Source organism: Rhipicephalus microplus, chromosome 2 (genome assembly GCF_043290135.1).
Source record: "Rhipicephalus microplus isolate Deutch F79 chromosome 2, USDA_Rmic, whole genome shotgun sequence".
In the NCBI taxonomy this organism is placed as follows: domain Eukaryota; kingdom Metazoa; phylum Arthropoda; class Arachnida; order Ixodida; family Ixodidae; genus Rhipicephalus; species Rhipicephalus microplus.
This window is the reverse complement of record NC_134701.1, coordinates 222,983,601-222,997,476: the sequence shown is the minus strand read 5'-3', so window position 1 is coordinate 222,997,476 and position 13,876 is coordinate 222,983,601. Positions and strand designations below refer to the sequence as shown.

General features: G+C 48.3%; 1 protein-coding gene across 3 annotated transcripts in view; it reads right to left on the bottom strand.

Annotated features, from left to right (window-relative positions):
* The window catches only part of LOC119170396 (fatty acyl-CoA reductase 1-like), a 38,162-nt gene that overhangs the window by 23,905 nt on the left and 381 nt on the right, over positions 1-13,876 (bottom strand). Inside the window, exons 2-3 of one of the 3 annotated variants that reach the window (XM_075876289.1) lie at positions 12,977-13,074; positions 895-1,037 (exon numbers count right to left, since the gene is read on the bottom strand). In XM_075876289.1, the coding sequence (XP_075732404.1) occupies positions 895-1,014 (120 nt within the window). In that variant the 5' untranslated portion in view covers positions 1,015-1,037; positions 12,977-13,074. Of the gene's footprint in view, positions 1-894; positions 1,038-1,366; positions 1,729-12,976; positions 13,075-13,876 lie in introns of those variants that run through there. The other 2 variants (XM_075876293.1, XM_075876284.1) reach the window with 2 other exon arrangements.

Sequence of the window (13,876 nt, the reverse complement as noted above, 5' to 3'; positions counted from 1 at the left end):
TCGTTTGAACATTCATGAGGAGAGACGTGCTACAAATATGCTTTACTCAAATAAGCCAGGGTAGTGCATATTGGTGAATGAACTAGTTAGTTCACACGATCCCTCTCTTTGAAATGTCGGAATATTAATTAGGGTCTTATTATTAGTAATAGTGTCATATCTGAAACTTGGAGTGTCACAGTCAGAACTGATTTCCGTCACGAAACAAACGCATGATAATCAGCTACACGGAGCCTTCCTTTCACCGCGTTTAGTCGTCTTTAAACATTATGTTACAAAGTCATTATCTGGTCGTAAGAAAATCTGTATGGAAAAGGCACGACTTTCGATGTGTGTTTACTATACTGAGTAATGTTTAATATGCATGTCTTGTATCGATGATTTTCCATGCCTTTCTCGCCTTTGTGCATTGTGCGTGTAACTGGATGCATTATCTGTAATTGCAGTAATCCAGAATGCTTGCAGTTAGAAACAACAACAACCCTACTACTACTACTACTACTACTACTACTACTACTACTACTACTACTACTACTACTACTACTACTACAAATACTTAGTAGTAGTGGTAAGTAGAAGTAATAGTAAAAGTATGTGTAATAAGAATGTTACCATTAATAATCACTAGACTGGAACAAGTCATACCTCCGAGTCTCACACAAGACCGATAACTATTTACTGCGTATGGTGAGCAGCATTCATTCGTAGCTCCAAATTTGTCGTTTTTACAGTGATGTCAAGTCTACTTTTAGTGGTTCATGGTGTATACCAACAAAAGCACCTTTTAAGATTATACAAAAAACAGTAAAAAGCAAGACATGCAATACTGAAGCACGCACATATATTCAAGCAATGTACACAGTATGAATGCGGAATGTTATAAAGGATGCAGACCTTTCCGAGAAAACTAGTTCCTCCAGTGATCAATACCACTTGACCTTGGTAGAAGCGAGTAACTTGGGATTCATCGTGGTACCCGGACAATCCTGCAGGCGGGCTTTCCCTGCCCACCATCTCACTTTGCTGTTGGCAGTCGGCTGCGGATAAACACCAAGTCTTTAGCTGTAAAGACTCAATATTATAACTCGTAAAGTAAATTTTCTCTGTAAAGTTACAGCGCGCACTTCGACCATTCGAATGGCAACTATGACTATGCAGCAAACGCCGAAGGAGTTCTCACATACACGCAGCTGCAGTGATTTTTTTTTTTTCATAGTGGCACGTGTGTTCAGATAAACCCGATATCCAGTTCATAGGCGCTAGAATTATTTATATAAAAAAACTTCAAGTATGTCAAAAACTCATCTGCTCTCCCGCTCTCGTTTCTGTTTTGCTGGCTCGGTGATCAATATATGAAGAAACTCACCCATACTTCCAGTCACGCTCGCTGTTTGCCGCACCGACGAAAATTGGCGAAAAACTAATGACAGTCACTGCCTGCGCTGCCTCGAGATGAGCAGTCTGACAGCTGCCGGAGAAGGTAGGAAAAACATTGAAACTGGCCAAGAAAACTGCACCCAATCGCAAATACGCCACCAAGCGGTCGCCAGAGGTGGGGCGTCGCTTGCACTGCGCGCACCGTGTGTGATGTGACGAGATACACGAGCCTGCTTGCCTCACGGCTATTCGTTAATGCGGTGCAGCGTGTACAAATGCAGAGCTGGCTCCGCGGCTTGAAGACGAGTGCTCGAAGTAAAATGGGGGCAGCCTTTTACGGACGCCAACTTGCCGTGGTTATACGATAACTCTTGTGTATCGTCGGGAACAAGCGGTCGAAGCCAGGCCTCAGGTAAGCTTCAAACGAAAGCACTGTGCAATACAGATAGGATATGAAATGTAAAAAAAGAACAATAGAGACGAGCTGTATTGCTGCCCTCTTGTCATTATAGGTCCCGCATATTTTTATTGGCAAAGTATATATTTTTTTAATTGGAAATTCATTGCGAGAGCAACGTGATAGGAGGCAGGTGAATACAACAGAGTGAGCGCATCCCTAATTTTTTTTGTGTTCATTTTTTTCAACTTTTTTCGGAATGCTGTATGGGCTCACGCTGCGTCTTGTTTATACAAAACTGGAGATCTTCCTATGTGGAACTACGGTGAAACAGAGAAGAGAGGAAAAAAAAGAAAGCAATTTCGTTCGAGCACTTGCTGTGGATGGCCTGAGCAGCGCATTCCTTTTCTGATTGGCTTGTCAGCTTTGACAGCGCTGCACGTTATTTAGTGCGACGGGGCCTGCGTAGGTGAATCGGCTTGGCGAAGGTCGCCGACGCGGCGGAAACAAATCCAGTCGACGCGAGAGTTGCTCCACAGCGAACCATCCAGCGCGGTACACCGTTGCTCTTTCCACTTTTTCTTTTTCAGAACGGGAGAGTTGAATGACCTTGTCGAGCGGAAAGCAGCATAAATAAAGGACGCGCCGCAGTTCCTGCACTTTCGGCAACGATGGCCCGACCTGACGCGGCAGCGGGGCCCTTTTCCTCGTTTCATTTCTTGTTTCTCGTTTTCTCGCAGATCGAAGTCGTCGTTGCGTGTGTATCGACACGGAAAACGAGTTGAACGGTGTACTGGCTACAGTGCACGGGTACGGAAGGTCACCAGCGGAGGCTGCGTCGGCGCAGAACCGTTATTCAAGTGCGGAACACGTGAGAGGTTTTGTGAAAATTGGCGACGGTGGTACTTTTCCGGGCAGCAGATGCGCGCAAGGAACCAACAAGGCGGAGAGGAGAGGCAGGGATATTAACCGGTGTAGAAAACCTGATGTGCTACTCTACACTGGGGAAGGGGATGGAACAGTTTTAAAGATAGAAGTAGAGAGAAAGGGACTCAATAAAAGGGTGAGGGAGAACACGCACGCGTAAATTCACACTCCTCACAGCCGCAGTGTCACCGTTTGTCGATAGCGGTCGGTGCAACTCGGTTGTCTTCCAAAATTTCAGCAACTATTTGGTCGCCTTCACCAGGGATGACCTTTCAGGGCAACATTGCAAAGTGGTTACTGCCGGGGCTGTCGTTGGTGGCTACACTGCGCTAAACTGGCTGTGCATTACGACTGCATTGGGCAACAAAACTTTCATGCGGGTGCCATGACTACTTTTTGGCTACTTTTAACTTCGGCTTTGGCTCACCAGCTTTGCATTATGTCATGCGAACGAAACCACCGCAAGAGCAGCAAAATCATGACATGGAAATCACAACATTCATGACATACATGCCGTGATTTTCATGTTATGATTATTCCCTTATGCTCATCATGAAGTCATGTTATGCCATACCACTTTTCAGATATATCACATAATCGAAACGTTCAGGAGAGCTAGATGTCGTAAAAAGCTTGATAGATAGAGAGACAGATACGGTGAAAGTCGCTGAAGTTGCCTAACAAATAGTTCGCAATACAAATGGTCACCAAGTCCTCGTGAAAGGCTGTCTCCATCTCTCTGCAAGGAATTTTTAGAATCGTATCTATTTGGAGATATCCGCACCTAAAGTGAGTTAAGAGGGTATGGCAGAGTAGATAGACCAAAAAGCGATTTTTTAATTTCATTACTAAAAAAAATTACACCCTCCGAGAGGAAAAGCCATGCTGTGGTGAGCTCGTAAGAGAGCTCGAAGTTCTTTAAGAATGGCACCGAGTACCCTGCTTCTTAACGGATGCTAGGGTTCTTTTCCATCATTGTTTCTGCTTGTATGCATTATTTTTATGATAATTAAGGCTAGATCAGCTGAATATGGTCACTTTCTACCGTTTTCATCCATTTTGATTGCTAATTTTTGCACTAAGACGCTATTCAAACGTGAGACATTTCCCGGCGTACTGGAAGCACTGTTGATCTATCTATCTATCTATCTATCTATCTATCTATCTATCTATCTATCTATCTATCTATCTATCTATCTATCTATCTATCTATCTATCTATCTATCTATCTATCTATCTATCTATCTATCTATCTATCTATCTATCTATCTATCTATCTATCTATCTATCTATCTATCTATCTATCTATCTATCTATCTATCTATCTATCTATCTATCTATCTATCTATCTATCTATCTATCTATCTATCTATCTATCTATCTATCTATCTATCTATCTATCTATCTATCTATCTATCTATCTATCTATCTATCTATCTATCTATCTATCTATCTATCTATCTATCTATCTATCTATCTATCTATCTATCTATCTATCTATCTATCTATCTATCTATCTATCTATCTATCTATCTATCTATCTATCTATCTATCTATCTATCTATCTATCTATCTATCTACAATACAATTGTCCTGTATACATGCTTCACAATACAACGTGAAATATCGCAGCAATATTGCGTGGTACAAGCGTACATTACTAACGGGCATAAGATCACGTGATTATCACAACGAAGTTATGGTTTAGCTGGTCACCCACTGTAAAAGACACATAGGTTACTGCGCCCATTCTCTTATGTCCCCGTAGTGAGTGCATAGCAAGTAGAAAAAATTTTATGCATAAGTGTTTAATGTACGCACTAGGGACAGAATATCGCTATTGCGTTCATCTCTTAAAGGCGAAGCGTAAGAATTGCCCAATTTTGTTTTTGCTGTTATTGCTTATTTTGCATGGTGGTGCATATGCATAGCAGAGCATATCTTCTCTAGCTTATCGAATACCGCAACAATGATGTTAACGCCATACCTACTTCGTACCTTCTTTAGCCTTTGAAGTAACAAATGAATGCAAGGAATAGCTGCAACCGTCGTCTTCTAAGTGTTACATGAGGATAACCTATTCGAAATAAACTGTTCACCTGTGTGTTTAAGGAGGAACCAATTTCACGCACACCTGATTTAAGCAGTGTATACTTGAAAGAAAACATGACAGCTCTCGTCTGTGTTCTGTGTGTCTCCATTGGTCTTCGTCAAAATTGGGCTGAAGACCATCCAAAACATGACAGCCATTTTTCTTCATTTAAAAATTCTGACAATGCCTAAATTTTTTTGGACACGTGAACTGAAAAAACCGCTATTTCTCATCCCTGTGCAAGGTATACCAAAACGGATGCCAGCATCTGGCTACCATCCCTGCCATCCGTTCTCATAATAACTCCTTCTCATAGGACAGTTAAGGACCAAAGTACAAGAACAAATTTCCAGGACTGCTAAAAATGTCTTCCTCTAACCGTTTCCGTTGTTTTGAAGCAGCCGATGCGGTAGCAGAACACTTGATTTTTCATTTGACGTCACACCGACGTAGCGCCAGTCCTTTCATTGGAGATATATTTTCGATGTGTGTATCTAATAGACCGCTCCTTATTTGCAAACAGCGTGACGTCACTGCCCCACCCACCATTCTCTCCCTCGGAGCAGGTGCTGGTTGGCAAGTGAGTGAGTGAAACAACTTTATTCACGATCCTGCATAAAGGGGGAAGGGGTAGGGGGATTAAAGCGAGACACTAGCGTGCTCGGACGTTCCGGAGCAGCAACCTACTCGCGTCAAACCCATGGGGGCGCCGCTTTCGGCCGCTGGCGTTCCAGGATGCTAAGCACATGCTGGACCACGTCTCTTTGGTTGCCTGGCTCTCGGCTGATGATTTTGCTGCTTATGGCAGTTGGCATTACTTCTTCGTTACCCGGCGGTGGTGCACAGTTCCAGAGGAGGTGTCTCTGGGTGGCTCGCGCCTTCTTGCAGTGTTGGCATACATCAGTGGTGTAAACCTCCGGGCAAACTTGCTTTGCCCACACGGGGGTCCATATGGCTTGTGCTTGCAACTGCCGTAGTGTGGCTGCTTCTCTGCGTTGTAGGTCTCGGTGAGGCGGTGCGTAGAGGCGTCTGCTCGTTCTGTACCACTGCAGAACGTCGGCGTAGGTTGTGATAAAATACTCTCCGTCTTCGGCATCGGGTAGTTGCGGCTCCGAGGAATGCATTGACAGAGACCCGCGGCTAGTTAGCGCGTGTGCCTCCGTATCTGCCTCCTCGATGTGGTTCGGACCCACGTCCAGCTCTCCGGCGTGCGCAGGGAATAACTTGACGGTAACGTTGGTTTCCGGTCTTGCTATAGTTGAACATACTCTTGCAGTGGTTCCATGGACGTTGTTTGTAGCAAAGCTGACTATTGCCGTCTTCGAGTCGCTGAGGACCGTGCGGCCATCCGGGAACGCTAGTGCCAGTGCATTGCAAACTCCTCGGCTTGCGTGGGCGACTTGCACCGTATGCTTCCCGACGTTGTGAGTACTCCAGTGTCTGCTGCGATGACTGCTGCTGCGTACGTGTTTGGCCGGTGGGGATACTTCGCCACGCCCACGTAGTACGTGCGCGGATCATTGGCGTGACCTTTTGTGAGGGCCGTGGCTCTCGCCGTTCTTCTTTCTTGGTGTACTTGCGGATGCATGTGCTTCGGTAAGGGTGGAACCCTCAGTCTTTGGAGAACGTTGCAGGGTAGCTGCTTTGCTACCTCCGGAGTCGTCGCTGGCGCGTTGATTCCGATGCGTTGTAGTATCGTTCTTCCCGTCCTGGTCTGGGACAGGCGGTGGTCTGGGACAGGCGGGACAGGCTGGGACAGGGGCTTCTGCGATTTCTTCCAGCGTGTTGTGAACGCCCAACGTGAGCATGCGTTCCGTGTTGGTGTGGGTGTATAAGCCCAGGTCCGTCTTGTACGCCTTTCTGATCATCGCGTCAATCTCGATCTCCGCCGCTTTCGAATTGTGGAACGACGCTACGTAAGAGATGTGGCTGACTGCAAACGACTGGGTGAGTCTTAGTAGACTGTCTTCTCACATGCCCTGGTACCGCGTGGCCACCTTCTTGAGTAGGCGGGTGGCCAGCGAGAGCTTTGCGTGGAGCTTCTCTACCGTCACGTTGTTGCGGCTCAAGTCCTGGAGGTGCAGCCCCAAAACTCCGAGCGTGCACGTGCGGTATCGGCGTTCCGTGTTGGGTTACCACGTTGATGTTCTGCGTTGTCGGGCGTCGCGCACTTCGCGGTTAGATCACTAGCAGTTCCGACTTGGTTGGTGAACATTTGAGTCCGGTGGGTCATAGGTGTTCTTCTACGGCGGTGACGGCTTCTTGGAGAGCTGCCTCGATCTGGCTGTCGCTTCTTCCCGTTGACCACAGCGTGATGTCGTCCGCGTAGATCGCGTACTTGATGTTTCTAACACGTTCCAATCTTCTTGCAACGCCTATCATGACAAAGTTGAACAACAGAGGAGAGATCACCGAGCCCTGCGGTGTCCCCGTGCTCCCCAGCTGCTTGAGCGGTAGTTGTAGTTCTCCTGCCACAAGCCGTGTGGTGCGGTTGGTCAGAAAATCTTTGATGTAAGCGAACGTCCTCTCCCCCATGTTGAGGTGGGACACCTGCCGAAGGACGGCCGAGTGGTGTACGTTGTCGAATGCTCCCTGGAAATCCAGTCCGAGCACCGCTCTGTTATCCAACGTGGGAAAGTGTCTGTCCACGATTTCGTTCTTGAGCAACAGCATGGCGTCCTGGGTACACAGTTTGGCCCGGAACCTCAGCATTGTATGTGGATATATGTTGGATTCTTCCAAATAACGTTGCCATCTGTTGAGTAGGACGTGTTCAAGCACCTTGCCCATGCACGACGTTAGAGAGATGGGTCTCAGGTTGTCTATGCTGGGTGGTTTGCCCGGTTTGGGGATCAGGACCGTTTTCGCGGTCTTACATTGTTGCGGTAGCTTGCCCGTCCGCCAGCACTGGTTGTAGTACTTGGTGAGGGCTTCCATTTCCGTGTCGTCCAAGTTCCTCAATGTCTTGTTGGTGACGTGGTCCAGTCCGGATGCCGATTTACAGTTGATTGTTTGTAGAAACGCTCGCACTTCCCATTTTTTGATGTCGGCATCTAGTCTCCCGTTGGTTGCCTCTTCGTAGCTGGGGAGTGGGTCCGTTGGCGTTACGGGAAGATACTTGGCGTCCAGGCGTCGTTGCACCTCAGCCTCTCCCATTTCTTTGAAAGCTTTGTGAATTGTCTTGTTCAGCATGTAACGATTAGCTCCCTAGGTTGTCTGATCATTGAGCAAGTGGCATTGCAGGCGCCACGTCTTGCCTTTGTGTAGTTGGCCGTCGGCTTCTTGACACACCGCGTGCCACTGCTGTCTTCAGAGGACTGCGCTGTGATGCTCGATGTCTCTGTTGAGTTGTGCTATACGTTTGCGTAGCTTTCTGTTGTGGTGTTGACGTTTCCAGCACCGTTTCAGCAAGTTGCGGGCTTCTATGAGGTGCGCTAGTCTGCTGTCCAGCATCGTAGCCTCCGGCTCCGCTTCTACCGTCTGAGTGGCATCTTTGGTCGTGGCGTTCAACATGTCGGTCTATGCTTCTACGTTTTTAATGGTTTCCGTAACGTTGTCTTCTAATTTCTTTCTGTACTTGTGCCAGTCGACGATTTGCTGTTGCTGCGCTCTTTGCGTGCTCTCTGCGATGGGTATTGTAATTTCGAGTATGCAGTGGCCACTTCCCAACGTCTCCCCGGTGTTCCGCCACGTGACTCCACGCAGTGCCGAGGCCTTGCTTATGAAAGCGAGGTCCGGGTTTGTGGTGTCTCGCTGCGACGACGTTCCGTTTCTCGTAGGTGCGTTGGGGTCTTTTAGCAATCGGTAACCTGCGCACATTGTTTCGTCGTAGAGACTGTGGCCCTTCGCCGTCGTGTATGGATACCCCCATGCCGTATGTTGAGCGTTGAAGTCTCCACTCAGTAGGGTTACGTTGGAGCCCGCGAGCTGTTGCGCTGTGTGCACAGGGTGCGGAATTTTCGCTGGAAGTGCTTCGGATTGCTGTACACGTTGATAATATAAGTGCTTTCACGGCGCTTGCGCTTCCCGGTGACGATTTCGACCATGCTGTGCTCGATAGCGCTGTTGGGTAGCAGCTCATGATCTATTGAAAATAGATTCTTCTTTACCAAGGTGCAGACCCCCTGCCCTGCGCCTTTCCCAACTGCTCGTGCGCTAAGGGGCTTCGCAAAGGATCTGTACCCCGGTAACGTCGGTGGGGTTTCACTGTGCGTTTCTTGTATATAACGTCGGGTTTCTTGGTGCTTTGCTGTATGTACTGTTGTAACGATGCTTTTCTCCCCTGTATGCCGTTGGGATTCCATTGCCATATAAGGAGATGATGCTGTTGTGTCTGTGCTCTGTTTCTGTGGTTAGCGGTGCCTGTTGCCGTTGTCCCATCAATTATTGCGGTTGGGTGAAGGCCTGTTGTGGGATTAGTCCTGACGCCGTCAGCACGTGTATTAGTGCATCCAACTTAGTCTGTATTCCTTGTGTGGTAGACTGCATGCCATGTACGGGTGTCACCAATGTGTTGAGGCGTGCGTTGGTAGCATTGAGGCGATCGTTAGTAGCTTTGATGGCTTGGCTCAGGGTTTCGTAGTTGGCTTTCATGGTCTGTTCTAGTCGATCTTGACGTTCTTCTAGGCTGTCCAGCCTAGCGTTGACTCTTCGTTCACGTGCGTATTCGAGCACTCGCTTCTTGGGTGGCGGTTCGCTTGTCCTAGCAACGTCGATCGTTTCGGGTTCTGGGCTGTTAGCTTCCGTAGTAACTGGGACTTGTACCTCCATGGCTGAGTTTGTGTTGTTTTCCGTTGGCGTTGGGGGTCTTGGTTGAATCTGCGGCGGCGACGGCGGCGGTGTCGGAGTCACCTGTTACTGCTGCTGCTGCTGTGCGTTGATGAGTTGGTTCAACTTAGCGTTCATCTCTTGCATTTGAGCTCTCTGTTCAGCGATGCATCACTTGAACTGATCATTTTCATTGCGTAGTGACTGGGTGGTGTTGTCCTTCGCTTCAGCTACGTGGTTGAGCGGATTGCGGTTCGCCGCTTGCGGGTTGACTGCCTGGGCCCAACTTATCACGTTGTCCGGTCACTGCTGGTTGCGATTGTAATTCATGTTCTCGCTGCGCTTGCCGTCGGTGCTTCTGCCGCGGCTCGCCGATTGTCGCCTGCTTTTGTCCCGCTTCCTCGAGCGGCTGCATCCTCTCTTTGATAGATCTGCTTTGTTCTGTTGTTGTGGTGGCAGTTGCGGGGAGTCTTGCGACGAAAACGTTGACGCCGCGTTACTGCGCTCCCATCTGCGCTGAGTAACTACGAAGGGCACCTTGTACTTGTTCGTACAGCTTTCCGTGCCCGTGGCGGGGGTACCGTTACACAGTTTGCAACGTGGCTTGCACCGCGCCGCGTGGTCTGCCGCCGGGTTAGGTGCGCCACACTCAAAGCAGATCTTAGTTTCCGGCGTGGGGCATACATCGGCTCGATGGTCGATTTTACCGCATGTCTTGCATACGTTGTGGTGTTGTCTGTATAATCCACACTTTACTATAATGGAGCCGTACTTTATGTAGTTGGGAACCTTTGTTCCTGCGAACAAAATGACGATCGAGGTAGTGTTTCCAATCCTGTGGGCTTCGAGGGCCTACGGGTTTGCTTGGTTAACAATATTCTCGTGCAGATCTTCGGCAGTGTTCTCTACTGCGATGCCACGAATTACTCCTTTCACTGTGCCGTGAGGCGCGGTGCAGTAGGCATGCGTTTCGTAGCTACGGCCCCCAATGTACAGGGAGCGTACGCTTGCGTAGTAACGTGCTCGTCCTTCATCGGGCGTGCTGATCACAATGATGTTCTACGTGGGATTAGTACAGATCGTATCTGCTTTAGCTGCGGTCTTGGGAACGTTGGCTGCCGTTATGACATCGGACATTACGTTGTCAGCTTCGTGTTTCGCTAGGAATAGCCCTCCTCTCGGTCGTATTACAATCTTCTGCTCTTCCCGCGGCAAATTCGGCGGCATGCGGGACGCTTTAGTGATTCTCGCTATCATGCGTTTTGCTTGAGCTTCGCTAAATTGCGGAGTTGGCTTGCTGCTTTGGGTAACATCGTTAAGCTGGGGCTTAATAAGGCGTTGGTTTACTTGTTTCCCGGAGATTTTCCATTCCGCGATGTCGCTTGAGTGTAAGTCGTTGCCGTGCACCGCGACTGCGGTGCGGACGGTGCTGCGTAGCACCTCTTGGTCGTTGATCGTGTCGGTGGTCGTAGTGTCGTTGCCACCAGCACAAAAGTCCATGTCTTCCGTAGCAAGGGCCGTGAAACGGTTGTGGGAAACGGCGTTGAGCTGCGATGAGGCCGAGGCCATCTTCGGCGATGAGGAGTCGAGCGTCGAGCCGTCGAGCGGGGCCGGGCGGCCGACGCAGCTGCGCGCCGCGGCCGTACTCGTGCTAGGCCTAGGCGTGGTTCGCTAGGCCTAGCGTCGCACAAGTGAAGAAAACGTCGAGACTTGATGAAAAGTCCGGTTGGCCGGACCAAAAATGGTATCAATCGAGTCCAGGGATGTTCACGGACACTGCAGTGATGATTTCCAATCGATTAAAAGCAATTAAGGCGGCACAATTAGCGAAAACTGCGGAGCTCATTCGGAGCACGTCTACTCAGCTCGGCGACCGGAGCGCCTCCCCTGGTTGGCAAGAAAGTTCCATCAGCGAGATTCTTCTGCAAGGCAGCGCTGCGTGCGTATGCATTCCTTCGACAGATATTTCTGTGGTTTGCTATTCTCTAAAGTGATAAACTTTAAAACGAAGCGTTGCTGCATATGGTGCTCAATTCTGTTAGGTTAACATGGGGAAATTTGCGCCTCGTAGATGGCAGCCATACACATGTTGCCACTGTGACATGTAGTTAAAGGTTTGGAAACAAAAACTAGCCCCGAACACCACGCTACTGCACAACGCTCAGCCACCAGCGGTGCTATTTTGCCCAGCACCGCTTTCATGTGCGCCGGTGACGTCCCGCTGTGACGTACCCCGAAAGAGGTGTATAGAAATGTCCATTTTGGTGGAGCGCATTAAGTTCCTCGAGAGAGCGGTAAGCCGTGACTTCATCATGCACGTCGACGCACCGAACCTTCGCAGCACACTGTCATCGCAAAAAGAAAAAAAATCTACGCATATGCGCTAAGTGGATGCTGATGATGGAGTAAAACTATAGCTTCTAAGGGCAACAGTGTCTAAGTTGAAGTCACCGACTTGTATAAAGGACAGACAGATGGACGGATGGATCGACGTATGAATGGACGGATGGCCGGATGCATGGACGAATGAATAGATAGATGGATGGTCTATATTCAAACCACATGTGAGCTTTGTGTACGGTTTCGTAAACGAATGTTTGGCACGGGCGCTTTGACAGTGCACTCCGCCCAGTCGAATTGAAGCTGGATAGACATCGTGAGGTCTTAAGGAGCTTCGTTGCTTTCGAACAGTAATGAGCAGTAACCTCCTAATGAAGCGTAACTGAACAATAAACAAACTTGACAAGTCTCTCCGCTTGCATATGGGCATGTCCTAGACGATTTAGAGCGAGGAAGAAAATGCGTACGTATGTTCACAGGTGCTTCAAGCGGGCGCCTGCACTAAATGTGATTTGATAGCTAACGGGACTTTACAAAATCTGAGTTTAAGCGTGGCCTTCGAGATTCACGTGGCCGAAAGCAAATCTCTGAAGACTGCGTTTTGCGTTGAAGCGCGTTCCATCCTTCTCAATTGTCTCGAAAGTTGTGAAAGCTCCGGGGTATTAAAATGAAGTTGTGGAAGGAGAACCGGTAACAGAGGGCGGACTGCGCGCTGAGCTCCAGCGAGTCAGCGGTGGACGAAATGAACAGCCCATCAACACTTACAGAAGAGCTCACACGATGCTGAGCTAGAGGCCGTGTACGGTAGTTGGCGATATAAACATGGATTCAAACATATTGCTGTACTAAATCTATGTGAAAACTTGTTCATTACAAAACTAAAGCATGCGCTACAAAAGTACTTTTGTTGACCGCAAAACCAAACAAATAAAGGGTAAGCAAATTTAAGCTGCGCCATTGAATGGTTCCTCATTTTAAGTACGAAAACTCTGGTCACCTATGAGATACAGTTATCTGTAGTCATCCGCATTGCGCATTTTGAGGCACTGGTTTGCAAAATCTTACGAAGTACTAACCTTCTGCGGCACCGATGAGTCCGATGCGAGACCAGCCGCCCCCTGTTCGTGCTTCCGTCGAGTGGCTTGCTTGCGCAGACCGTCCGGCTTCTGTGGGGCTGACATCACCAATGACAAATCACATTTATTCGGCGGAACGGTCAGTTGGCCGCTTCGTCGATTGAATAGCATGTTCATTTGATTTAACGAAGCAGGAAACGAAGATGTGGTCGCACTTTCCGTTCACGTATAGTACAAGCGACCAGAAGAGCAATAATTGTTTAGCAACGAGGCATTGGATGCCAACGCTGCTGAATACTTGATGACTATGATGTATTCACAGCGTGATTATAATAATTTAATATGCAATAACTAATGTCTCATCTTCCGCCCTGTTCTGTTTTGTTTTAATGGCTTGCTGTGAAGAGCGTGAGAGTTATGTAACGCCGACTACTCTATTTTTATAGGTTCTGCAGCGAAAAAAAAAGTTCTAGTCAAAATAAAAACTGGACAACCACAGAAAGAAAACATACAGCCCGATGAAGCAAGTTAAGATGACATGGCAATGTTCAGTTCACTTGCTGGAGTGCACATAATAATAAAACAACTGCAAGCACTGTGATGTCCCGAAAAGCCTATTCCATATAGTATGGGGATGCACACAAAGCCCTGCAGCCACTACACTAACCGAAGAGCAGTGGGAGGCCCAGTTATCAGACCCGGGCCTGAAGAATCAGCGCAGCTTGGTTCAACGGGCGCGGGAGATGGCGAAGGCCGCCGGCTACCTGTAATAAGGAGGCCGCCCTCCTTGAGCGCATAATGCGTTTGCTCAAATAATATTTTATTCTCTCTCTCTTCCTACTCTTAGGCCAAAGGGAACCATGATGCTTTACCCAATTATTCATGGCGTAGGAATGAGGA